This window comes from Spinacia oleracea, chromosome 5, assembly GCF_020520425.1.
Source record: "Spinacia oleracea cultivar Varoflay chromosome 5, BTI_SOV_V1, whole genome shotgun sequence".
NCBI classification, from domain to species: domain Eukaryota; kingdom Viridiplantae; phylum Streptophyta; class Magnoliopsida; order Caryophyllales; family Amaranthaceae; genus Spinacia; species Spinacia oleracea.
The window spans coordinates 94,157,513-94,184,598 of NC_079491.1; the positions used below are offsets into that span (position 1 = coordinate 94,157,513).

At 36.5% G+C, this 27,086-nt stretch overlaps 2 protein-coding genes and 1 long non-coding RNA gene across 3 annotated transcripts; 1 reads left to right on the forward strand and 2 right to left on the reverse strand.

Moving 5' to 3' along the window:
- Positions 1-871: 871 nt before the first annotated feature.
- LOC110795944 (phospholipase A1-IIgamma) lies at positions 872-3,750 on the forward strand. The gene is made up of 2 exons (XM_022000984.2): positions 872-1,566; positions 2,822-3,750. Exons 1-2 carry the CDS (start codon positions 949-951, stop codon positions 3,458-3,460), a joined length of 1,257 nt encoding a protein of 418 aa, XP_021856676.1. The 5' UTR covers positions 872-948; the 3' UTR covers positions 3,461-3,750.
- Positions 3,751-3,886: 136 nt separating this feature from the next.
- LOC110795945 (uncharacterized) lies at positions 3,887-9,294 on the reverse strand. The gene is made up of 2 exons (XR_002535480.2): positions 8,754-9,294; positions 3,887-8,003 (listed from the first exon to the last, which is right to left on the reverse strand). It is a non-coding gene; the product is annotated as an uncharacterized lncRNA (long non-coding RNA).
- A 10,813-nt stretch (positions 9,295-20,107) lies between these two features.
- Positions 20,108-20,866, reverse strand: LOC130462094 (uncharacterized). The gene is made up of 2 exons (XM_056830453.1): positions 20,703-20,866; positions 20,108-20,561 (listed from the first exon to the last, which is right to left on the reverse strand). Exons 1-2 carry the CDS (start codon positions 20,856-20,858, stop codon positions 20,256-20,258), a joined length of 462 nt encoding a protein of 153 aa, XP_056686431.1. The 5' UTR covers positions 20,859-20,866; the 3' UTR covers positions 20,108-20,255.
- Between the last annotated feature and the right edge of the window lie 6,220 nt (positions 20,867-27,086).

Genomic DNA, 27,086 nt, shown 5'->3' on the forward strand with positions numbered 1-27,086 from the left:
ACCTTTAAACTTAAATTTAAGAACTTCGTAAAACTTAAATATGAGAACTTCATAACTAATCGTTGTCCCTAATATTCGTCCAAAACAACATGTATTCCCAGTAGAACTCGATACTCAAGAAAAAAAATAAATGACATAAATAGGGTAATGAACGAAAGAAGGTACAAATTCAAATATGCTCAAGTAGACAATTGAGGCTATTTAAACCCAAATCAGTTTAATATTTTATTTTTTAAATACTCAAACCAAACTGGTTCACTATTAAAAAAAACTCAAACCGGTTCACTATTTAAAAAAAAAAAATCAAACTGGTTCACTATTAAAAAAAAAAAAACTCAAATCGGTTCACTCTTTAAAAAAATATATCAAACCGGTTCACTATTATAAAAAATTCAAACCGAACGTTTCACTATTTTAAAAAAGCTCCAACCCGTTCACCATTTTAAAAAAGTTCAAACCGGTTCAGTATAAAAATAAAAGCTTAGACCAGTTCATTGGTTTTACTTTAAAATCAAAATTAAAAGATAGCTAGTTTAAAATCAAAATAATAGCTAGTTTGGGAAATAAAATTAGAAGATAGCAATTTTGGTAAATAAAATTGTAAAAGTAGTCACTTTGGTAAAAGATCCGTTATGAGATCATGATGATATGAAATGGAGTGGAGACGTAACAAAGTTTGCGGCTAGTCTTTCCACACAATAATTGTCTTAAAAGAAAATCACAAATATATTGAAAATGAAGGTCTCTAATCATGTTTAGAGGATGGTAATAAAAGTAAATCTATAAATAGTATTGAACACACAAACAACTAATTAAACTCAAAACCATGATGTCAACCTCAATGTGACTATATATAAACAAACACAGAATATGCCCTACCCTTGTAACTTCTAAGCAAGAATAACTTAAAATTAGCAAATTAAGCAAGAAAAGATAGAATTGAAGAAGATGAACTCTCATCAACACCACCACCACCACCACCACCTTACTAAGAAATGGGAAAACCTACACGGCCAAAACAATTGGGAAGGTCTCTTAGACCCTCTGGATATCGATCTCCGTCAAAACATCATCCGTTACGGAGAGATGGCACAAGCTAGCTACGACACTTTCAACAGCACGAAGATATCGAAATATGCCGGTAGTAGTCGTTACTCTAAGAAGGATTTCTTCACAAAAGTAGGTATTACAAATGGAAGACCTTACAAGTACCGGGTCACTAAGTTTTTGTACGCAACTTCGGGGATAGCTTTGCCTGATGCTTTTATGTTCAAGTCTGCTTCTAGGGAGGCGTGGAGTAAGGAGTCTAATTTTATAGGCTATGTTGCGGTGGCGGAAGATGAGTCGGTGGCGTTGTTAGGGCGGAGGGATATTGTTATATCTTGGAGAGGGACAATACAGTCGTTAGAATGGGTTAATGATTTGCAGTTTCTTCAAGTTTCGGGTTCGAGTATACTTGGGAAGACTGATGGAGGTGGTGATCCTAAGGTGCATCAAGGATGGTACTCCGTTTATACTTCTGAAGATCCTAAATCACCATTTAACAACACTAGTGCAAGAACTCAGGTAATTAATTAAGAATATTGCTTCACATATTTATGCATGCTTTATGTTTGTTGCCTTGTTGCGCGCTATTTTTTTTTTGTTATTTTTAACTTTTAAGAATTTTAGTGTCCACTTAACCTACTTAAAAATATCCATATTTTTCATATATTCCCTTCATCCTTAAATGTTTTTCACGTTTTTTGTTTTACGCGGTTATTGAGGAGAAGAGAAAACTACAAAATTAACTACTCCGTATCATTGTTGTATTTTTATGGGGAATTGTTGTTTTTTTTTAATTCTTTTTCACAAGAAAACAAAATAGTTGTAAGGGTTGTGAGCCAATAAAATTTAAATAATAAAAATATCAATATATTCAAACCATCTAAATTTGAACAAACCAATGAAATTACAAGATATTTTATTGATAAACCAATAGAACCACAATGTTAAAAAGGAAAAAAAATAGAAATATCATTTTTGGACCCATAAAAAAAAATAGAAAAATATTTAGATAAGGAAGGAGTCCTCATTTATGATCGGTGTACATGTTTTTTGAAATATGTAGTACATCACCATCGGATTTAAAAGAACTAGCCTTGGTAAATACTTCGTATACTATTTAAATTGGATAGTTTATTTGAATAATAGATGGGGTCAAAATATGTAAAATCATGTGTTTTGAGCTTTTATTTTTGTTGTTGTCGTAATACCTCAGTGGTTCAGTTTTATAACGATCTTTATCCTTTGTTTAGTCTTGTTTCATAATGTTATTTATATTGTGTTTTATACTACTTTTTGACATGAAGATAATCATCTTATACTCCTTACCACGTACGCATAATTTATATATTTCACTCACTTTTTCTTACATTCAACAATCTTTTTATACTATCTTTCTTACTTTATGCACGTTTTCTACTCTGATTTGTCATAATATTTATACAAATAGTAACTATAGATTCATTATAAAATAGAGGCAATACTTTTGAAGTTATTTCACTACAAAAATTTGTATCTTTAACAACAACTTAATTACGACGAGTTAAAAATCACAAAGACGGGAACAACCATCGCAAATATCTTTTAAGACGGGTTAACGACGGCCCCCTTTTATGACGGGTTCGCGACAGGAAATCCCGTCATTAATCAACGATCATTGGCCTTTAACGACGGGATTTCCCAATTTTTTATAGTGTTTCTCTCCTATCGATATGCTTATTTTATGTTTTAATTCTTGATAGATGTTTTTTCTAATGTGATTTATTTGTGTGCGCAGGTTCTTGAAGAGATAAAAAACCTAGTGGAACAATACAAAGATGAAGAGATCAGCATAACCATAACCGGCCACAGTTTAGGTGCAGCACTAGCAACACTCAACGCAGTTGATATAGTCGTCAACAATATAAACAAACCAAAAGACTCTCTTACAAAATCATACTTAGTAACACCCATAATATTCGCAAGCCCTCGAGTAGGAGACTCCAACTTCAAAAAGATATTCACAAAATACGACAAACTTAAGCTCTTGAAAGTACGTAACATCCTAGACATCGTCCCAAACTACCCCTTACTAGGGTATTCCGACGTCGGACAAGAGTTGGTGATCGACACGACGAAGTCGCCGTACTTGAAGATCCCCGGTACATTCACGAATTGGCACAATTTGGAGGCATATTTGCATGGGGTTGCGGGAACGCAAGGTGCAAAAGCGTCGTTTAAGTTGGTGGTTGATCGTCATGTTGCACTTGTAAATAAGTCCATGGATAATTTAAAGGATGAGTATCTTATACCGGTTGCTTGGTGGATTTTGAAGAATAAAGGAATGGTTCAACAACCTAATGGTTCTTGGCTTTTGATGGATCATGAAATGGATGATGATGATGATGATTATATCGACTTTGATCTTTACATATGATATTTATCATACGTACGCATACAATACATTTTATGGGTCAGAATGCCTACATTTGGGTCTTTCCAAATCTCACAAGATACGAACTAACAATCAGTTTATGTTGTTTCATGATTTTTATTTTCTATTTTTGGTTGTTTGGTTTCTACTTTGTTGTTTGGGTTATACGGAGTATTACTACTACTATGATCCATATTTGTAAGTATTTTCTTCATCATGTCTTTTCTTCATGATTTCTTTAATTTTAATAAAGTGCCACCGTGTTGTACGGCGATGCACCGATTGAGTTATTATACCAAGTATTAACATATGACATATCCATAATCTAATGATGGCTAAACATGTTGAATAGACGAATTATTTGATTTTTTTTCAAAATCATCCTGAAATATTCTAAAGAAATAAATTACAACTATAAACAGTTTCGCATACTTTGGAACCGGAACCGATTCAGAATGTTTTCTTCATTATTTTCAAAAAAGATATTTTTCTCTATATGAGTATATAACAAACAATCATTCAAAAAGTGGTACAATATATTCGACAAGGCCACTTTTTGAATGATTGTTTGGTTACACAAAATCTTATTTACAAAGGGTGTACAGTAATTTATTGTACACCAAGCCCATTTCAGACAAACCCACTTAGTTCACACGTGTGAAATCAAGGGTATACTGTGAAATAACTCTCATTTGCTCTATCTTTCTCCTCTCAAGTGTTCTTCTCTCTCTTCCCTTTCTTCTCTGGCGGCGATTTTTCTGGTTGCGATTTCTCTTGCCATTTCTTCCACCTTCTGTTGCTAATCTCTTCTGCCTCGATCGATCTACGAATATCTCTGCTGCGACTTTGCTGCGTTCTCCTCCGTTGTTCTTCAAGGTTTTTTTTCGTCTTTTGGTTTGTTGATATTTAGGTTTTCATATTTTAGCTTTGATTTAGGTTTTCTAGTGCGTTTATTTTTTGTTCTTCATCGTCAATAATTTTCAATGTTTTGTTTTGATTTAGGTTTTCTATTAGGTTTTGTCAATTGTTGCGATTTTTAGTATTTATTCTGCGAATTATGTTGAGATTTTGTTTTTCTGTATTTGTGTTGTTGCGATTTTGTGTGTGCTGGGCAGGATGGTATGGTAGAAGAGGTTTAATCACCACAGTAATTTTATAGAAGCAACAAGCAAGCAACCCTTAAAATGTTATCAATTTCATTCCACCTTACAGCCCTCTGTAAACCAACAAAAATGTCTTGTATACAACAAATAAGTTTCATTGAATTTATACCATTCAATTGCTAATGCTTGATACACTATAGCACAAAAAGGGTCCTCCTGATTAGAATACCAAAATATAGCTTCCTTTTCTTTTTAGGCGTAAGTGTAGGAGGGTAAGTTATGCTTGATCATAACTTTTGTTTGAGTGATGATGGTGATTTTGTTTGACTGATGATGGTGATATTGATTGGCTTATGGATTGGTGTGGATTCCCTATGCGTCTCCCCTCCCATTCTTAGGGTCTGTCCAACCAACAATGTGCCAAACTAATAATGGTGCTATTGCTTTTAGGGCAGGGTTAGTTACTCCTAATAGTTTTAAGTACTCCTATCATTTTTTATGATGTCAATAAAATGCCAAACTGTGAATACTGCAGCCCTGCTGCTGATATACTGTGTTCTGGGATGATCAAACATTGCCTTCAGTCCCACTCCTATTGAGTAAGAAGATCCACCAGATTCCTCGTTTGATTCTATTGCTTTTTCCAGTCCTACTACAAAAGGCTATTAGCTCAAATGGCAGAGCGATGTGCAAAATTATGTACATGGTGTGGGTTCAAATCCCGCATAGCCTATACATGCTTGCAAGTTGCGAACTAGGTTATGAGGTTACACATAAGTGAAAAGTTAGGAATATCAACATAAAAGTTAGCCCTAGTGTAGTAAAGTTAAGAAAAAAAGTTATATCAATTTACGTAACTATTACTACATGAAGCTTAACTTTAATTTTTTCACTCAATAAGACTAACTTTAACTTCTGGGGTTACACTTATGTGAAGAGTTAGGAATATCAACATAAAAGTTGATGTAGTAAAAGACTAAAAGTTAAAGAAAAGTTAAAGCCTAACTTTTACTTTTAATAACTTAACTTTAACTGCTAAAAGTCTGACTTTTATATTTTTACCTTTCTTCAGCTAATGTGAGTCGTGCATTATTTTTATTTCACACATTGTAATTTTATGTGTTAAAGTTGTGGTTATGTAGGTTAAATATATGGAAATTGTTCTAAAAGTTAAGACAGTTTTTAGTCGTCTCAAACCTAACTTTTACTTTTATTAATTTAACTTTAACTACTAAAAGTCTGACTTTTATATTTCTACCTTTCTTCGGCTAATGTGAGTCATGCAATCTGTTTTATTCCACACCTTGTAATTTTTTGTGTTAAAGTTGTGGTTATGTTGGTTAAAGTTATGGAAATTGTTCTAAAAGTTAAGACAGTCTTCCGTCGACTCAAGCCTAACTTTTACTTTTAATAACTTAACTTTAACTGCTAAAAGTCTGACTTTTATATTTCTACCTTTCTTCAACTAATGTGAGTCGTGCATTCTTTTTATTTCACACATTGTACTTTTATGTGTTAAATTTGTAGTTTTATAGGTTAAAGTTATGGAAATTGTTCTAAAAGTTAAGGCAGTCTTCCATCATTAATGTGAGTCGTGCATTCTCTTTATTTCACACATTGTACTTTTATGTGTTAAATTTGTAGTTTTGTAGGTTAAAGTTATGGAAATTGTTCTAAAAGTTAAGGCAGTCTTCCGTCATCTCAAAATTAATAACTTTTACTTTTAAGAACTTAACTTTAACTGCTTTTGTCTGACTTTTATATTTTTACCTTTCTTCAGCTAATGTGAGTCATGCATTATTTTTATTTTCACACATTGTAATTTTCTGTGTTAAAGTTGTAATTTTATAGGTTAAAGTTATGGAAATTTTATAACTTTAACTTTAACTTCTGAGGTTTCACTTAAGTGAAAAGTTAAGAAAAGTCTCATATAAGTTCATCTAACTTTTACTGGTTGAAGGCTAACTTTTGATTCAAAAATGCTAACTTTTAACTTCTGAGGTTTCACTTAATTGAAAAATTAGGAATATCAATTACTCCGTAAAAGTTAAGAATATCAATATAAAAGTTAGTTCTGGTGTAGTAAAAGTTAAGAAAAGTATCATATAAGTTCACCTAACTTTTACGGCTTAAAGCTAACTTTTAATTCAAAAATGCTAACTTTAACTTTTTTTACTCAAAAAGACTTTAACATCCGAGGTTTCACTTAATTGAAAAATTAGGAATATCAATTACTCCGTAAAAGTTAAGAATATCCATATAAAAGTTAGCTCTGGTGTAGTAAAAGTTAAGAAAAGTATCATATAAGTTCATCTAACTTTTACTGCTTGAAGGCTAACTTTTGATTCAAAAATGCTAACTTTAACTTTTTTTACTCAAAAAGACTAACTTTTAACTTCTGAGGTTTCACTTAATTGAAAAATTAGGAATATCAATTACTCCGTAAAAGTTAAGAATATCAATATAAAAGTTAGCTCTGGTGTAGTAAAAGTTAAGAAAAGTCTCATAAAGTTCATCTAACTTTTACTGCTTGAAGGCTAACTTTTGATTCAAAAATGCTAACTTTAACTTTTTTTACTCAAAAAGACTAACTTTTAACTTCTGAGGTTTCACTTAATTGAAAAATTAGGAATATCAATTACTCCGTAAAAGTTAAGAATATCAATATAAAAGTTAGCTCTGGTGTAGTAAAAGTTAAGAAAAGTATCATATAAGTTCACCTAACTTTTACGGCTTAAAGCTAACTTTTAATTCAAAAATGCTAACTTTTACATTTTTTTAACTCAAAAAGCCTAACTTTAACTTCTGAAGTTTCATAATAAAATCAATCGCCTATGTAGGATTTGAACCTACATCTCCGCACAAGTTGCACGGTGCTCGGCCAGTGCTAATAGGCTTAATAATAAATAAAAAAACCACACAATGTAGAACATATATAGCAATAAAAAGATTGGGTTGTCAAGTGTTGTTGCTACTATGCTTGAGCTGTCAGTGCTCCTGTTGTTGGGAGTACTGGATTGGAATGATTGTTTGAATGAGAAATGGGGATGTCAGCCAATTGACTAATCTTAGTATTGTATCATGGATGTCTGGTTGTGTTGCAAAGAGCTTGAAAACAATGAATTTGAGCTAGCCTACTGCATTTGGATACTCTACGCAGCTTACTTTTTTGTGCATTATCTATTTGCAAGGGAAACCTATTATGCCGGGGAATACAAAAAATTGATCCCAAATGCTCAAAGCCTTGAAGATAATGAGAGTCAGTTTATGACTCTAGCTGCCAAAGGAGATTTGCCCAACAAATTGGAGTGAATACACAGTGCAGGCCGGTCTTCCCCTTCTAGAGCCATAACACTCACAACTGGCTCGCTACAGGAGAAATAGTGATTCCCTTAACTTAGTATAGCAGGCTCGCTACTGAAATTCCAGAATGTGCAATGAAGCTGAATACACCATTGGACGAAATTGGCATGAGTTGCTTACCAGAAGCAACTGATAAGGGTAAGCAACAAACTATACCAGGGTAAGCAACAAACTATACCAGAAGCAACTGAGTCCCATACCAGAAGCAAAAAACCAGCAAATGATAAGGAAACAGGAGCTCACAACGAGGGTAACAACTCCAGTCATTCACATCTCAAACTATTACTTGTATATGAATAACTTTAACCACAAAAAGGGTAACTTTAACCACAAAAGGGTAACTTTTAAGCAAAGTAGTACCTAGAATAGATACATTGCTTTTATATCAACATACAACCTACCAAGCCAATTTCCATCAGATTCAACAACATTATACTACAACTTACCAAGCCAATTTCCATCAGATTCAACAACATTATACTACAACTTAACCATCAATCACAACAAGTAACACTAATAAATAAATTCAATCCAATTTCAATTAGAGCGATAGTGATGTTACATCCGCAATGGAGGCAACACCAAGCTCAATTTTAGAGTATTAAACTAAATAATTAAGAATGGCAAGAACAAAAGAGAAGAATCAAGACCTATGAATAGATCAATCAAAATCAAATCAATTAGGCCATACAAATAGATCTAACGAACTTTTCACTATCAATCTAGCAAAGTAATAACTAAATCCAAAGACTTTGATTATATACCTAAATTCCTAAATTAAAAAAAAATAAAATTAAAAAAAACTAAATTCAAAGAGGTTAAATATGTACCTGATACCTACCCGATGATCCTCTGCGAATTGGAGTGAAGATCAATCGCATGAGGGAAATTGAAGCTCGAATTTGCAGAATTTTATCACTTTTTGAATCCGATCGCAATTTCGTTAGCAAACCTTCTTCAATCTCGTTCTCTTCTTCAATCTTATCGCCTTTTGGAAGCCTTCAAATCTTCTTCAATCTTCTTCCAGTGCGATCGGAAATTCGGGATTGAATTTGCAAATTCTATCAAGTTTTCTCTCTCCTCTGGTTTTGGGTTTTTTTTTTTTAATTTTTCTCTCTCTTCTTATTTTGGCAGGTGTAAGTCAAACTTTGTGAAATGCGACAGTTTCAAAAAAATTCGCACGTGTGAGGTCTGGTGTACGTTAATATTAACGTACACATGTTGCGCGCAAGACCTTTTGGTTTGGTTATATACTCATATAGAGAAAAATATATTTTTTGAAAATAAGAAACGTTTGCATGTTTCGCAACCTATTCTTTACAATACTCATCCAAACAACAAGGGTTTTGTGTAAAAAGGAAAGGGGTGATGATAAAGGTCGCAAAATGGGACAACATTTAATCTTTGCAATCCTACATGTCGGATTCTAAATGGTACATATATGCGTCACGTAGGCCATGCGTCATCCAAATATTTTTACTGTGAAAATATGTAAATAAGGTAGTCGATACAAAGAAAGAAACAAATATTTATTATATTTATAATAAATTAGAATATTAAGATTTTTCTACCTTTTTTGTAACATGTATAATAGTTTATATTTCGTACTCCGTATAAGTTAAATGTTTTAGTTTCCAGTTACTTTCATGACACATAAGCATGGTATGTTATCATTGTGACACGGCTTAAAAGTCACAAGTTGCGACCTTTATCATTTTCGAATATATAGGAAATAAGATAATAGAAAGGGTGAAGAAGTGCTTGTTTAAGACGAAGTATCATGTAACGCACAATTGGGTTGTTAGTCTCCAGGTTCGAAGCACTTACTGACTTGTTTTGAGGTCCACGACATTCCCAGCTTATTTGATTAGGGATCAATTTGGATGATAATGAAAGGTAGTCGATTACTCTAGTTAGCGTAATTGTACATATAACGCTTCGTATATTTTGGTCGGTTGAAGCAATAAATTTATTAAACATGCTTGAATTTTATTTATTTCTTGATCTACAGCCACATTTTGATGTTATATATACTTCTATTAGAAGTTTATTTCAGAATATTTTTTAATGCAATTAATTTTAAGCTTCATGTATACGAATCCATAGTTTTGTTCTGTACTAGTTCAACGATTTAGCTTCAAGGAAATACAAGTGTCTCAAATAATTGAAAATTTGTTTATCCATTATAGTATTATTTTCTTTGGGTGCGTATAAGCCATAAGCCAAGGACAATGCAAAATTACAAATGGGGAGGTGGAACTCGAACAAGTCACCTATTTGTACATGTAAATTATAAATACGCCGGGGTTACTAATGATGTCTTGTTTTAGTGGTTAACACTGAGGACTTGTGTATAATATATAGGTCTCTGGTTTGAATCCTCCGCCCTCATTTGTAATTTATACTGCCCTTGTAGTCTGCTCATTCGCGCACACAAACAAAAAATACGTCGGGGGAAGAGAGATTCGATACGTGATCTATAATACACGTGCCCTCGATCATTATTGGTAAGATGCCCTCGATTAGTCTTTATCATTATGCCAAGATATTATTGGTACTATTTAAAATAAATTTCCTTGAGTGCATGTTGATTTGGTAAAGGGGACATTTAAATTATATCATTGGTCTGTAATTGGACTTATTATTTTCCCATAAAAGAAATTTAAGAAACATATATTTAATTAGATAATTAAACGTTAATTATTACCAACAAGTTCATGAATTACAAGCCTGTCTCAAGTGTTTTTTATTCCGATAATTATGATTCGATTCAATTCAATTCAATTCAATTTAGATGTTTATTTTAAGCAAATTAATGGATTTTTTTTATTTATAAGCAAGATATATCAAAACATAAACACCAATACAAGATCAAGGAGGCGGACCTCCACTACAACATACAAGATCAAAAAGGGCGAGAAAAATCGCCCTCTTAGATCTAAATATCGCCCGGCTAAGCTATAAGGGCGACATAGAATCGCCCTCAAGGTCGCCTTGTTATTGCCGTTGTATTAGCTTTTCAGGGCATAAGTTAAAAGTCGCCCTCTTTGGTTGAGATCTAACAGGGCAACATTTTTCGCCCTATTTGTTTTATACAAGAAAGGCATCCACATTCGCTCTCTTTGGTAGGAATCAAGGACGGCATACTACACTTGGTCTCCCTCTTAATCATGTCAAGAAGGGCAATTGTTTCGCCCTCTTTATTCAAAATCAAATACAACAACTAATGTCGCCCTCTTTGATAATTATTTTATTTTGAAAAAATAATCTGATGGGTAGACAATAGACATAATTTATACCATAAACTATTACAAATCTTTGCAAATTGCTTTCGAAAGTTCTTTTACAGCCTCCAAAAAAATTACCTATATTCATATTTCCCGACGCAAGCCAACAACGACTATTACAAAACCAACTTCTCATACAACAAAAGATGGACTCTGAAAGAAGATGTACCGATCAACAGTCTCGTCAAGGCCAAAAAAAAACATATTTCCTGTAAGCAGAATATAGAACAATTAGATTAGTTTCAGGCAGTAGTACAATAGAGTTGAAAGCGTTAGCAAAGTTTGTTTATTTAAGGAAAACAATAGAGGTAAGATATACTACACTACTCTAGAGATAATCATCCATCAATATAACAGTATATCAGAGACAACAGAAATGAGCAAGCAGATAATGCAGCAACAAAAACTCTATGCTTTCTGATATGAATAAACGGCTCTAAAGAAGGGCTTGTTGCTTTGATCACTTTTTCACAAGACGTTGTGTATCCTTTAAATGCAGTCCAAGTATCTTGAACTTATTCATATCAAGGACTAGGTAATAAATCACCAGATCCATACCCTTGTTGGATTTATGTTCAAGTACAGATTCCATAATTAAATACAGTTATAGAAGGTGAATGAAGTGTCAGAGCAAGCACCGAAACTGATAGACTGATAGCTGCTGAAAAAATATTGTGGACTGTGGTACTACCCTTACTGGTAGTACCTGTACTTTTCTTTGCGACTAGGGATAATAATAGGGTTTCTACAACACAATAAACATGATAACATTGCACCAAATAATCAACAACTAATAAATAAGCTACTGCCGCTCATACTGGGACCCAATTTTCCTCAAAACAACTCCATTACATAAAAATTTCATACAAAAATGAACAATTAAGTTTTGGGCACCTCTAAATATTTGGGCAGCAACAGCTCCACTAAATCCTGGTAGACCAACTCCATCAAATGATCTTAAGATTCATAACCCCACATTTAAATACTACTCCGTACTTGATTGCATGAGAAGTGGGATGGACGAGGGCCCCAACAATGCAAGGTTTTGCGCAAAATGCAAACCGGATCCTAAGTGGGATGGACGAGGCCGTAATGAACGGATTCAAGCCAGATTTTGTACTCGTTTACAAGGAGTTAGTAACCCAATATGCAGTTTGTGATAGGTAGTTCGCTTCAATGCCTGCATCTACACAACCCAATAGACTTTTCGTGCACTCAGCAACATCCCATGGTTTAACAATTAATGATACTGGGAAGCTCATTGGAGGGTTGCCCTGGAAGACCATATTTGAGTCTTTGGATGAGTCGGGTTACTCTTTCGGTATCTATTATCAGTACCCTCCTTCCACCCTCTTCTACAGGTGACCTATTTAGACATTCATCACCTGATCGAATATGACTACGGACCTACGGTTTCAACTTTCAACTAACAGATACTGAAATATGTAGTATATACATTTTCTTACTATTTTTTGGTAGGAATCTAAGGAAGTTGAAATATGTGTCGCGTTTCCATTAATTTGATCTAGAATTCAACAAGCATTGCAAGGAAGGGAAGCTACCAAATTATGTGATAATCGAACAAAGATATTTTGACTTGTTAGCAGTGCCAGGAAATGATGATCATTCCTCCCATGATGTGTCAATAGGTCAAAAATTCATCAAGCAAGTTAATGAAGCATTGAGATCAAGTCCACAATGGTATTGTAGAATGAACTTAAAATGATTCCCAAACCACGAAAATCTTTGAAAACCTCAGGACTTAGATTACTAAAGTGTAAACAACTATTCACTTGACTTGTCTACTAAGTATTTTTTTATTTATCATAACATAAATTTTATGGAAGATACAGCACTGTAAACACAATAAAGCAGAAAGTTCACTCAATTCAACAGTCCCCTACGGGCCTACCTACTATAAGAATTACTGCTCGGTTTAACCATAGAAACTAGTATCTAATGGAGCAATCACTGGGAATTGGCTAAGATCTCTATCACCATGGTTTGAGTGCAACAAGAGCAAAGTGCATTAAAAGAAACAAATTTTATACTAGTAGAAAAAGCCTCAAGTACTTTGAACAAAGTGCTTGGGTTTTAGAGAAACCCCAAGAACTTAATTGGACCCAAAAAAATTCTGAGTAAATGCTTGGGGTTTTCTATTCACCCAAGCACAAAGTTGTAAATTTACAAGTGCTTGGGGTTTACTATTCACCCCAAGCACTAAACCTCCCCTTTACAATTTTTTGACTTAGGTTAATTTTAATTTAGAATGCCAAAAATTCCCTCCACTTCCAAAACTTCATTCCCCGCCTAACGCACACCTCTCATTGCCCTTCTTGCTTCCTGGTTCTCGTTGCACCGCCGTTCTTCTTGCTCCGTTCTTCTCGACGCCGCCGGTTGCTGCTTGCTCCTTTCTTGGCTCCGTTTATCGCCGCTTGCTCTGTTCTTGGTTGTACCACCCTAATAATTCCTTGCTTTATATAAAACATTTTCCGACTTAAAACACAGGAATTACCAAGATATTACCGCCACCGTGATAACGGCTAAGGCTATTTACCAAAATTATGCAGCGGAATTAACTAACTTTCAAAACATATTAAATAAATAGTTAATGGTTATTAAAACAAGTTGGAACCGTTGAGGCCCAAATCCAAAGTATTAGACCATTTGAAAATCCATTAACTATAAATAGTATTAGTCATGACTATAATTAAAAATAGAGTTTATAAAATACGGAAGAATAAAGCTCTCAACTCGAATCCCATCATAACTTCTCCCGCAAGTTATCTCTACAAACCTGCTTTATTAAAAATCTACTCCCCAACAACGCAATTGCAATTGATGGATCATCATAGGGTCATTAAGGCAAAGGCCATGACCAGAAGACATGAAGCACAAGGTCAGCAAAAGCTGAGTACAAACAAGCTAGAATAACATTCTATCCTAACATGCTTCACTCGACAAATTAAATAATCCACATGCAAAAGCCACATAATAAACAGATAAACATGGAGACAAGACTCGACACTTGACACGACTCTTGACTCACATATTAATAAAAAGTAGCTTCGAACGGGTAAAGTAAAATATCCTCAAAAGGAAAGAAAGGGTGATGGGAGTCAACCATACACCAAAATAAGTCGGGCTACTACCGACAGTCGGGCCATACCGACAGGAATTCCAATGCACAACGACATAAAAGAGAAGAAACAACGTCTTGTATCATTCTAGGAGTACAAGTTTTTCGGCAAGACTCCCCCCATTGTTCATACTCAAGGTATATACGTTCCAAGAGTTTTGAAGCTCTTTGGGTTACACTTTACGTTAATTAGTATATTATGTTCAAGGCGACTCAAGAATCTACTCAAGACACAACATACAAACAATTGAACAATTAAACAACTCAACAATGACTATTCATTATTTTACTTCTTTAGGACTTGTGATCAAACATAGACTCAAGTGAAATTACTCCCATTGTTCCTTCTCAAAAACACTGTTTGAGATAACCCGACATTGCCCATTAACAAGCGAGGTGTTCCCTTAGCACGAATTGTCCTTAATTCAATTCACATAGACTTTCTAACATATTCTACCCCTTGGTAATATATATTGCTCACTGGCAATATTCGACTGGCTCAATATGTATATGCTAGACATCCTGTACTATAGCATAATAATAATAACAACTTGCATGCTCAATACTCATACATGCAAACCAACTTGAACAACATGCTTGACATAATTCAACGATTATAAAAGTCCATAACATGATAGTTCAATAGAATCAATAAAGCATAATTCAATTCATAACATGCTCGTTCACGTAGATTCAACAATAATAATAACATGCTCGTTCTCAATATCAAACATGAATTCATAATAACATATAAGTTCACATGATTCGCATTCAATACACTTCACAAAGTCCTCAAGGGATGGGTGGTCACCCTAGTCTTGTACGTACCTGGAATACCTAAGTACGGGGGCCACTGTGCAAATCACGACTCTCTAGAAACCAACTCCTATAAACACAAAAGGAGAACTAAATTATTAGGAAAAATTACTTTAAATAATCCAACCTTTGGACCATTTTCTGAAATTAAGCCAACCTTTGGATTATTATTTAATAATCCAACCTTAATACCCATCTAACTTTTATTGCCCCCTACTGACTGGAAACCGGCTAAGAAAGTCAACCAAATTGTGAGACGTTTCGTTTTTTCCATTTTCCCTCCAAAACAGGCATTTACTCCCACCAGTACCACCCACCTTCTTCAATTCATACACTCTCTTGCCCTCTCTCCTGTCACTCTCAGTCTCTCACCACCATAATTGCAAGCAACACCTTAAACCTAAATTTTTACGAGCCAAGTGACGACATCTTTGTACGTTGATGAAATCATCGGTCATTTGAAGCTTGAAGGACCACTTCCTGCGAAAAACGCAATAAATTGCCGCAAGTCCGGTTAGTTGGAACCCTAATTTCGCTCTCAATTTTGGGTAAAATATGATTCTTGGGTGAATTTTTTAACAATTGATGTTCTTATGTCGAATTCTATGTTAATTATGCGTTTTTGTGAATTTTGCCCTAATTTTGTTAATTTTACGAAATTATGAAATTTGCCCTAATTTTCCAGTCAATTTTTCCCTAATTATTCGAACAAGTGAATAAAGTAGGAAAATTGAGTAATGGTTGATTGAATTGAGTGATTGTGTAATTGTTGACTACATTATTTCGTTGGTTTAATTAATCAATTATTTGGCACAAATTCAAATTGATAGTGTGAATTCAATATGTTGTTTGCAGTTGTTGTGATGGGAATAAATTTGTGCATTTTTGTGTAATCGGGGACAATGTACTGAATAATTTTAAATTTGTCTAGAATGGGAGTTGTGACTTTGAAATTTTGGCATGGTGGGATCTTTAAGACGATTAGTAATGGTCAGTTAATTTATGTTGGTGGGAAGGGTAAGACTTGCCAAATCGATTCCGATGTTCTGTGTTGGTGGGATTTACTCGAGTTAGCAAAGAAATGTGGGGATTATGACACAATTCAGGCTCTGTTATATGTTGTTCCTGGGCAATCATTGGCAAATGGATTAAGGAAGGTGTATGAGGATGGGCAGGTTTTGGAGATGGCTGAGTTAGCATTGAAGTTTAGGTGTGTTGAAGTTTATGTAAATCATGGGGTTGACCTTTCACAGATGGCTCCAAAGGCTAAAAAATTACAGCCAAAAAGGGCCCCACTTCCAACTAAATTGGATTCTTTGAGATCTAGTCCTACAAAGTGTGTGTCAAGTGCAAAAAACACCACTGATGTAGCTGCACAAACAGCCAAAATATCACCCACAACCCAAAAAGATGCTTTCCCTAAAGATGCTTGTTTGACTGGTCCCACAAAAATAACCCCTAAAAACATTAGCCCCATCAAAAACAACAACAAACAACAGCCCCAACCTTCCCAACCACTTAATTCCCCCTCTATTCCAGATCCAGAACACACTTCTCTCTCTTTTCCTCAAACACAAACAAGCCTGATTGAAGGTGAAGTTGAAAATGAGTTTTTAAGAGATTATGAGTGGGAAGATCCTAGAGATTCTAGCCCTGTGGACCTACATGAGTTTGAGTTCAGTGAGTCTGAGGATGACCAAGATCCACTGTATAATCCTTACACTGATAAGGGTAAGTCAGTAGTACAGAATCCAGATGATGTTCAGTACACTGATGGTGATGATGAGTGCACAGATGATGATGATTACACCTATGGTGATGGTGGTACTGGCATAGATCTAAATAATGTCAACCTAGAGTATGAGTGTGGAAGTGAAGAGGAGGAGGTTGATGATGCTGGGTTCGAGTCTGATTGCAGTGATGATGAGTATAGAGCAGCTAAACAGAAAGTGCAGGAGGCCAATAATAAGTTATTCAGTTTAGCACAGCAAGTACAGTTAGAGGTTGAACAGAAAGGGAGGCCTGCTGAGCAAGATTGTGTACTTGGGGAGCAACAAAATGGTGGAGATGGTTATCACAGTGAGTATGAAAACAGTGAGGATGACATACACACACCACCAGATTCAGGAGATGAGGAGTTGACTTTTGGGGAAAGAAAGAAGAAGAGAGGGATTCTAGTTGGTGCTGACACTGATTTCTCTAAGTTTAAGTGGACTGTAGGGCAGAGATTTCCAAACAGGAAGGCATTTAAGGATGCAGTGGCTATGTATGGGGTATTACAAGGTAGAAATTTGTATTTTGTAGTGAGTGACAGAAAAAGACAGCAAAGGTTGGGTGTTAAGTGTGTGCAATCTTGTCCATTCTACTTGTATGCTTCTTGGGATTCAAAGAGAGCAGTTCTGGTGGTTAAAAGAGTGGTAGGAGAGCACACTTGTCAAAGAAATATGAAAAAGAATAGGCAGTTGAAGGCTTCTTGGGCAGCTAAACAGTTTCTGGATGTATTCAAGGCAAGACCGCATTGGCCAGCCCGGGAAATTATGGAGTCAGTGAGGAGGGCTTTCAAAGTGTTAATTAAGAGAAGTTTAGCTTATAAGATCAAGTATGCTGCCCATGAAATGCTTCATGGTTCAATGCATGAACATTACAAGAAAGTTGGTGGGTATATTGAAGCTCTAAAGTCCGCTAGCCCGGGAACAGAAATTGAATTGGTGACAGACCCAACCAAGGACAAATTCCCACCAGTTTTCCAAAGATTATTCACCTGTTTTGAAGACTTGCAGCAGGGGTGGAAAGAGGGGTGTAGGAAGGTCATATGTGTGGATGCTTGCTTTTTAAAGACGTTCCTAGGTGGTCAACTCTTGGTTGCTATTGGTCGAGACGGGAACGATCAGATGTATCCCATTGCCTGGGCAGTTGCTGAGGGTGAGAACAACAACTCTTGGGTATGGTTCTTCGAGCATCTGCAACACTGCCTTGGCCTAGGGGATGGTTCTGGCTTTGCTATAATTTCTGACGAGCATGTGGTACGTATTTATTTATGTTTAACTCTTGACATTTATGGTTTATGTGTTACATGTTGTGTTTACTTGTACATTTGTGTGTTAATTGGGATCACTTGTGTAGGGTATACTCCATGGTAGAGCTGCTGTTCTCCCCAATGCAGAACATAGACATTGTGCGAGACATATATTTGCACACTGGCACAAGGCTTTCAGGGGGGATGAAATGAAGTTGCTCTTTTGGAAGATTGCAAAAGCATACAACTTGGCAGATTACAATGATGCACTAGCAGAACTTGGTGCGATAAATGAGGAAGCTGTGACTGCCTTCAATGCTTACAACCCAAAACTGTTCTGCAGGGCTTACTTGGATTGTTCTATGAAGACCGATGCGATCACTAGCAACATGGCAGAAACGTTCAACGGATACATCATTAATGCAAGGACAAAACATCTATTATATATGCTGGAAGACATCAGACTATCCTTGATGCAAAGAATGGTTGTAAAGAGGCAAGAGATGGAGAAGTCATCATCCGTACTATGTCCAAGAATTCAGACCAAACTTGATGAGGAGAAGACCAAGGCTGCCAACTGTGATGTAATTCCCTCAACTAACAGTAAGTTCAATGTGAGCTATTACTTGGATAAGTTGGTAGTTGATCTAGAAGCCAAGAGTTGCAGTTGTAGAAAGTGGAATATGCTCGGTATCCCGTGTTGCCATGCTGTTGCATGCATTTACTTCCTGAACAAAGAAGCTGAAGCTTATGTAGATGACTGCTACAAAAGAGAAGTGTACTTGAAAGCATACTCAGGTAAGCATGTTCTCTTATTGTGATCTCTTGGTTGGTTTAGCTATAGACGAGCACGTATTTTGCATTTGAAGCTTAGGAATCGTAGTCATTTGACATTTATGGTTTTCCAATAATAGGCTCCATACCAGCAATTGAAGGTGAACGCTATTGGCCTAGGGTGGAGCATCCTTTAGATCCTCCCCCCATCAAAATTGGGCCAGGGAGACCTAGAGTAAACAGAATCAGGGATCCAATGGAGGATCCGAAGAAGCCCGGAACCTTGAAAAGAACTGGCATTGAAATGACATGCAGTGTGTGTCATATCAAGGGCCACAATAAAAGACGATGCCCCAACAAGGACAGTGCACCTGCCCCATCTAAACCCCAACCAAAAAGGCCAAGAGGCAGACCAAGGAAGGATGGTCAACCTCCTGTCTCTCACTCACAAGTTGCATCAACTGATCACCACAATGCAACTGCACTACCAAGCCAACTTGGAAGAGGAGGTAGGATGTGCAGAGGTGGAGCCGGTTCACGGGGGGGGGGGGGGGGAAGAACATCAAGAGGCAGAGGCACAAGGGGAGGGAGGACATCTACAGGAAGAGGAAGGGGAAGAAACCAAGTATGTGATGAGAAATTTGTGTGTTTTCTGCTTTTTTGTTGTTGTTTCTTGTTGCTGTCACTCATACCCTTGCTTATTTGCATTGCAGGTACCAGTGGGCAGTGGGTGGTTCATTGCATCAGATGGGTCTGCACACACCAATGTAAGTGTTTCTTTTGTTGATTGTTGAAATCACTGGGGTGTCTGTAGTTGTTAACACTGGTCTGTTTATTTTTTTGCAGCAAGGTTCTAGACAACCTAGATCAGCCAATGAACAAGCTACCCCATCAAGTCAAGCCTCCACAGTGCACCAAGGAACCCAGCCTCGTGCTTAGCATATTATCATCCTTAGTGTATGACAATGACAATGAAGTTTTTGCTGGTTTTTTGTTGTGTAATGATCTTTAACATTACTCGTATGATATGTAATGATCTTTAACATTACTCGTATGTTCTGTAATGATCTACTCGTATGCTATATTAACTTATCAGGTTGTTCTTCTATTTTGAAATAGATTGCGATCGAGTAAACAAAGTCTCGTATTTTATTTCGTCAATTATGCAACTTCTTTCAATACATGAACATCTTATAACCACTTACACAATGACTGATCTAAAACAAAACAAAAACTTATTTTTCGTGACTCTTACAGTTTTCAAAAGACAATTATTCGGGTAAACATTCATCCCGATTAACTACTTCAAATACATAATCAGGATGCAAAAAAACACCCAGGAACATAACAAAGCCATCGAGAAATTCTTCTCATTTCTAGAGGTCTTCATAAGCTCAATACGCGTGTGGCAAAGCTCGATTTTTAGCTCTTGATTCTCTTCCTCCAGATTCTCTTTTTTCACCTGCAATTTCTTGTTTTTCTCTGCCATTAATTGTTGCTCCTGCTCCATCTTCATTATCATAGAATCCTTCTCCAAAATCTTACACTCAAGCTCTTCTATTTGATTGTTACCAGGTATCCATCTGAAAAATTTACATGTTGTATTCTACTCCAAACCAAGCAAAAACAAGTTAATTTCTCAAACAAAAACCCGATTAAGGGAGAAATTAATTGGATTATTTTTGGGTTTTTCACCAAATTCATTTTACAAGATGATCAAATTAAAGGGGGTGGGGGATTCACTTACTGGCCATAAAGGGCATCCATGGAATTTCATTCCAACATTCGGACCGTGTTTCACCGTCCGCACAACCGCTTCATTACCACATTCACAAATCAATGCACTTCGTGAATTTTGTGAAGATCCAGACCCACCTGAGATTTGCCCCTTCCAAGCTTGCATTGTCGTTAAATTTGGGAAACAAAAAAAAAAAAATTGGAGCAGAGCTGCTCTTCAATGGAGATGAACGAAAGAAAGGAACCAAGAAGAGTAAAAAAGAAGAAAGAAAGAAAGAAAGAAAGAAGATAAAAGATAGAAAGGGAAGGAGGATTTTTTTAAAATAAAAAGGAAAGAGGGACCACCCCACGTGAGTTACTAACGGCTATATGCCACGTCATCAGAATGACCTGCTGAACTTGTTGGGTGACCTACAAGGGGCAATAAAAGTTAGATGGGTATTAAGGTTGGATTATTAAATAATAATCCAAAGGTTGGCTTAATTTCAGAAAATGGTCCAAAGGTTGGATTATTTAAAGTAATTATTCCAAATTATTATCCATGTTTACTAAATTTCCAGCAACTATTTAAGATTCTAAAACTCTTAGTTTAATTAGAAATCATTCATTAATCATTAATTTAATAGTCTCAAATAGTCAACTCAAGCCCTAACATAAAAACATTGACTTTATAGCTTTAAAATCATTAAAAACCAACTTTTTTAAAGCTTATAAACAATCTGAAAATTTAAGTTGATTCCCATAATTTAAATTGTCATTAAATTATGTGAATCAATCGCTTAATTAATTGAAATCAAAACCCTAATAATAGTTTATCATAAAAGCATGTTTTGACTTCAAAAATCGACACTTTATATACTTATTAAATCTGAAAATAATAATTTCAATCATCAAAACTAATCTCTTTAATTAAAACACAACTCTAACCCAATACGGTGTTCATAACCGTTCTAATCAATTTAAACAATCCCAATATTTAAAATAATCACAACAATTAAAACTGAAAATTAATGTTTTTGAAAATAAAATTTGATTGAACAATTGATCAACACACACACACACACACAACGATTTCGTGTGTGTGTGTGCGCCGACCAACGCAACACAACAAGCAACAAAACAACAGCGCACGCAACGCACCGCAAGCTAGGGCGCGCGCGCGCACGAAGGGACAAGGCGACGAGGCTGGGTGCTGGGCACAGGCGAGGCACACACGCACACAACAATGCTGCTGTGCTGCGACGCGACACGGGGCAATGCACGGAGAGGGCAGCGAGCTGGGCTAGCACGACCACGCAGCACGCAGGCACGATGTGCTACGCTGCGACTGCGGGACATGCGAGATGGGCGAGCATGGCTGGGCGCGCACAGCTTCCTTGCGCCGCAAGCAAAGCCGGACGAAGAGAAAGGGGTGTGGGGCGTGGAGTGTGCCGCAAGGAGAGGAAAGAGAGGAGAGAGAGAGAATTCTGAATTTTTCTTGTGAGGGTTTGATATGGGGTCTATTTATAGGTTTTCTCTCCCATGTGGGCTAGGTTAGGGTAATTTTGAGTTGGGCTTATTACCGGGCTCATTTAAGTTTACTCCTTGCATGCTTTGTTGGGTTTGCTTAAGACAAAATGACCGGGCTTTAATTAAATTAAATTCGTTTTCGAAATACGACCCAACAAATCCCGATTAAATAAATTCATTGAGTTTATTTAATAAAATTCGGTTTTCGTAATCAATTAATAATTAAATTAATTAAAATAAAAGCGCATTTAATTCTCACTAAATGAAATTAATTTATAAAAATACTTTATAAATACAACGAAATGCTTTATAAATATAATAAAATATATTTATAATTATAGAAAAATACGAGGTATTACAGTCTTCCCTCCTTAAAAGAAGTTTCGTCCCGAAACTTGGGCACGGAAATCACAACTTTAAAACTATATTTGAGACTATTATGAGACTTTTGTGCGTTTTCTTTGTAAAAAGTTTTAGTTGCTGTACTCTTTAAGTAATTCAACATGACAATAAATAGTGAAACTTCACTGGAAACGACGATTCAAGCATATCTTAAAGGATAAATTAGGTAAATAAGGTAAAAAGCGCGAAATTCTACCGCATTCTACCCCCCTTAAAGAAAACGAGTTACGGCCCCGTAACTCAACTAACCTCGGGAAAAAGCTCGGGATATTTCTTTCTCATTTCTTCCTCGGCTTCCCAGGTAGCTTCCTCAGATTCTTGGTTAGACCACAACACTTTAACAATCTTAACATCCTTAGTCCGTGTACTACGCACTTTACTATCAAGAATTTGGACAGGTCTTTCCTCAAATGTCAAACTTTGGTCTAATTCTATGGTCTCTGGTTGCAGTACATGAGACTTATCCAGGACATACTTTCTCCACTAAGATACATGAAACACATTGTGAAGGAAATAATGCCCTTGGTCCAAGTATGCATTTAATGGTAAGTCTAATAAATGTTCAGTATTAATTATACAAGTTAATAATTTAGTGAGATCAAGTGAACTGTATGCCTAGCTAGAGGCCGCTTCAGTTCAAGTGAATTAATGATATTAATCCACAGCTTACTCTTGACTGAACGCGTAGGGTCACACAAATAGTACGTAAACGGATCAAGTATTTAATGGCATTAAATACTCCATCTATGGATATTCAGAATCGACGGATCTTGGTTCTAGTGGGAGCTGAGATCGTCAAAGGAAAATAAATGAATACTCCGGAAACGATGATATTCCCGGAAACGGAAATATGGATCGTATCGAAAATTTAAATAGTATCCAAGTCGTAGATGTTGCCGGAAACGTAAACATGGTACGTATCAAAAAATATTATCGGAAATGGAAATATTGCCGGAATCAGAAATATTGCCGGAATCGGAAATATTGTCAGAATCGGAAATATTATCGGAATCGGAAAATAATTCCGGAAACGGAAATATTAAATATTTGTTCGAAACGGAAATTAATTCCGGAATCGGAAATGTTGAATATTGTTCGTATCGGAAATGAATTACGGAATCGGAAAATTAATCGGAAGCGCGTCGTACGAATAAACATCGGACGAGCTTGCTAGACGCAAGGCCTAGCACGAAGCTAGGCCCAACGCCTAGCAAAGCCCACGTGCGACCAAAGCAAGCAAAGCCCAAACGCGAGAGCAAGGCCAGCAGGCGCGCGTCCCTCGTGGGCTGCGAGCACTTGCTGGGCTTGGGTTCAGCGCGCACGCGCATAGACGCCCCTCGTGGGCTGCTGTACGTGCATGTGTGTTTGTGCTTGTGTACGAAACCTTAATCGATTAGGATTCGTATTGATTGATTTCCTAAATCTACTAGATAATTAATTAATTGAATTTAAGTTAAATTCAGATTAGTTAAATTAGTTTCCTAGTAGGATTCTAATATCCGATACCCATACTCTATAAATAGGGGATCATGGTTCACAATTTATAAAGAGTTTTCTAAGTATTCATACAAGTTCTAGGCATAAAACTCAGTCATTATTTGCTGCATAAAAACCGAAAACACATAGTACCTTTGCTGCATAAAAACCGAAACCTAAGGCGGATCCGGACGTGCTGTGGACTATCTACGGAGGGACGACACTTGGAGTCCTAAAGACTTGTTCTTGTTCGGTTTAGGCGCAGCAAGGGAGGGCACACTACAAAGAGTATGCATCCTAAATTATGCTAATTGTTATGTGGCAATTAATTTGGAATCCTGGCTTTTATGGTTTTTCTGTATGATTTATATTCATTTATATGTATCATAACCTAACAGTGGTATCACGAGCCTCTAATTAATTCCATAATAATTGCTTAACATGGTTAAATTTTATAAATTTGCAAGGAATTAAAAGGGGTGATTAATTTCGTAATTGTAATTAATTACAAATTAGCGATTATTTAATTATATGTTTGTGAGGGGGTCGAAAAAGCGCGAGGCTAATGCGTGACCTTGTCCCTCGTGGGTGTGACGATTCTTTTTATTCAATCAAGTGTAATTGGATTTCCTGTGAGTATACACCCAATTGACTAGTAATATAGGAGTCGCCATTCAGTTTTTAACGACAATGAGAAAAACTGACAAAACCCGGTTATCGTGACATAAAGGGAGTGCAATTATGTTTGACCACGACGGCCGTAGGTTCCCTTGTGATCCCTGGTGTGGGGATCTCTCAATATACACCCGCAAGGTAGAGATTGAGGGTTCGGGGGACTGTAACTACCGAGAGGAGTAATTCGCTCGTCGATAACTCCAGAGGCAGGATATCCTTACTAGCTCAGCATAAATAATTGAAGGGACATGCGTTAACTATTAAACTAATCTGAGTTGATTTTAGCAATATGCAACATATAATACTAATTCGATCGTGATTATCTGATTTAAATAAAATTAAGGGACCTAGTATGATAATCCGATTTCCCAAAAATATTATATTTGTTAGGCGTGATAGAACAATCATATTAGGTTAGTTTAACAGTTCATAAAAAGAGCGAGGAAAGCAGTTAAAACATCGAATAGGGACACATCACGACGCACCCTTGAGAGGTGCGTCACGGTTCTAAAAAAACTAACCACTTTGACTTTTCTATTTCTCCTTTTTATTTAACGAATCTCAATTATGGGACAGGATACGTTCTGTTCGATTTATGGATCGATTGCGACAGAACGCGTGAACAGTTTCGCAGCGAGAGGCTTAGGCTAAGGGGTTTAGAGTCAATACTCAGAATATATTATGTGTTGTTGTGTGTTCTTTCACGTCGAAACTAGGGGCCTATTTATAGGGAAGAGTTCGTGGAAAGATAGAATTGCAGAGTTCTAATCCATAAAGATTTAGGAAAAGAGACGTACCCAGGTATTTTCAGCGCCCAGGCCTGGGCGCCGAAGATTTCGGCGCCCAGAGCCAGGCGTTGAAAATAGGGTCTGGGCAGCTTTGTTTAGTCAGATTCGGATTCCTAAATTCCGTAGAGTTTGAGATTAATTCGAGTCTTTTAGCGCGTATCAATTTTGTGACGGAATGCGTCTGGGCCCGTTACGAACTCTAGGCTCGTTAGGATTTTAATTAATACGTAACTCTTATTTCCGAATCCTATTAAGAATAGGATTCTCGTAGTTTTCTATCTCATTTAGGATTTATGTTGGAATGCAACACCTAATTCTGACAGGTTTCTATCTTTTATGATTTGCTACTTTTAGACGCTACTTTTTACGGCAGTTACTATTTTTAGCAGGTTTCCATAAATAGCAGGTTTCGGGTGAAATGAAATGGGGAATCGAGATTCGTTTATTTTATAGGAGATGCGTTGTCAGGTGGAGTTTTTATGCTTTCATCATCGAACCTTTCCCTTGCGGGAATGGGGACAAGAGTAGGTGTCTACAGTTAGCCCCCACTTTGACTGAGTCTTGGAGTAAGACGATGGTCAAAGTATTAGACGGAGTGCGTCACACAAGCCATGGTGTATGTGACCTGTTTTGCGAGGGTCTAACGAGCCCCCGAGTGATAACATTTGACTTAAGGGTCATCACTTGAAGTGTCGACATATCCCTCACGTGTCATTGGGATTTGTCAACTGATAGTATAGAAACTTCCTCACTTTGTCATTGGAAGGATCTAAAGATGCGTAGAAACTCCCTCACTTTGTCATTGGGAGTAACTACAGATATTTTCGAAATTAAAGCTGTAAAGTGTAATTGGGCCTGGCCAAGCCCAAGCACGAGGTAAAATGTTTTTAAAGATTCTCATTTTCAGGGCTAGCTAAACGAGAAAACCCCCTTGTTTTTATAGGACGTAAAACGAAGGAAAATCCAACACATCGCTCTTTTTTGGAAAAACGAAAAACCAATAAAAGTTATCGCTGCAGCGACTAAGGACCTGCGCTATTAGTGACGCAGACCCCGCCCGCTGAAGGTGAGCGAGCCTGTCCGCTGAGGGTGGACCCCCGTCCGATAGAAGTGGACGAATTTGTTTGATGTTTTTGAAAATAAGGACCTACGCGGTTTGTGACGTAGACCCCGCCGGCTGAAGATGGCGAACCTGTCCGCTGAGGGTGGACGCCCCGTCCGATAGAAGTGGACGAATCTGTTTTGAAAATTTTGTTTTTTTTTTGAAAATAAGGACCTACGTGGTTTGCGTCGTAGACCCCGCCGGCTGAAGATGGTGAGCCTATTTTAAATTTGAAGACTTTATTCTTCGAAAAACTGAGGACCTGCGCGGCTAGTGACGCAGACACCGCCCACTGAGGGTGGGCGAGCCCATTTTGAATTTCTTATTTTGCCTATGTAGAAGAGCTTTTGGTGATTACAACCTGTTGGTGGGTCGTAATATTTCCTAATTAGATATGTCCTATAAGTGGGTCCACACTGTGTATATTTAACAATATATTTTT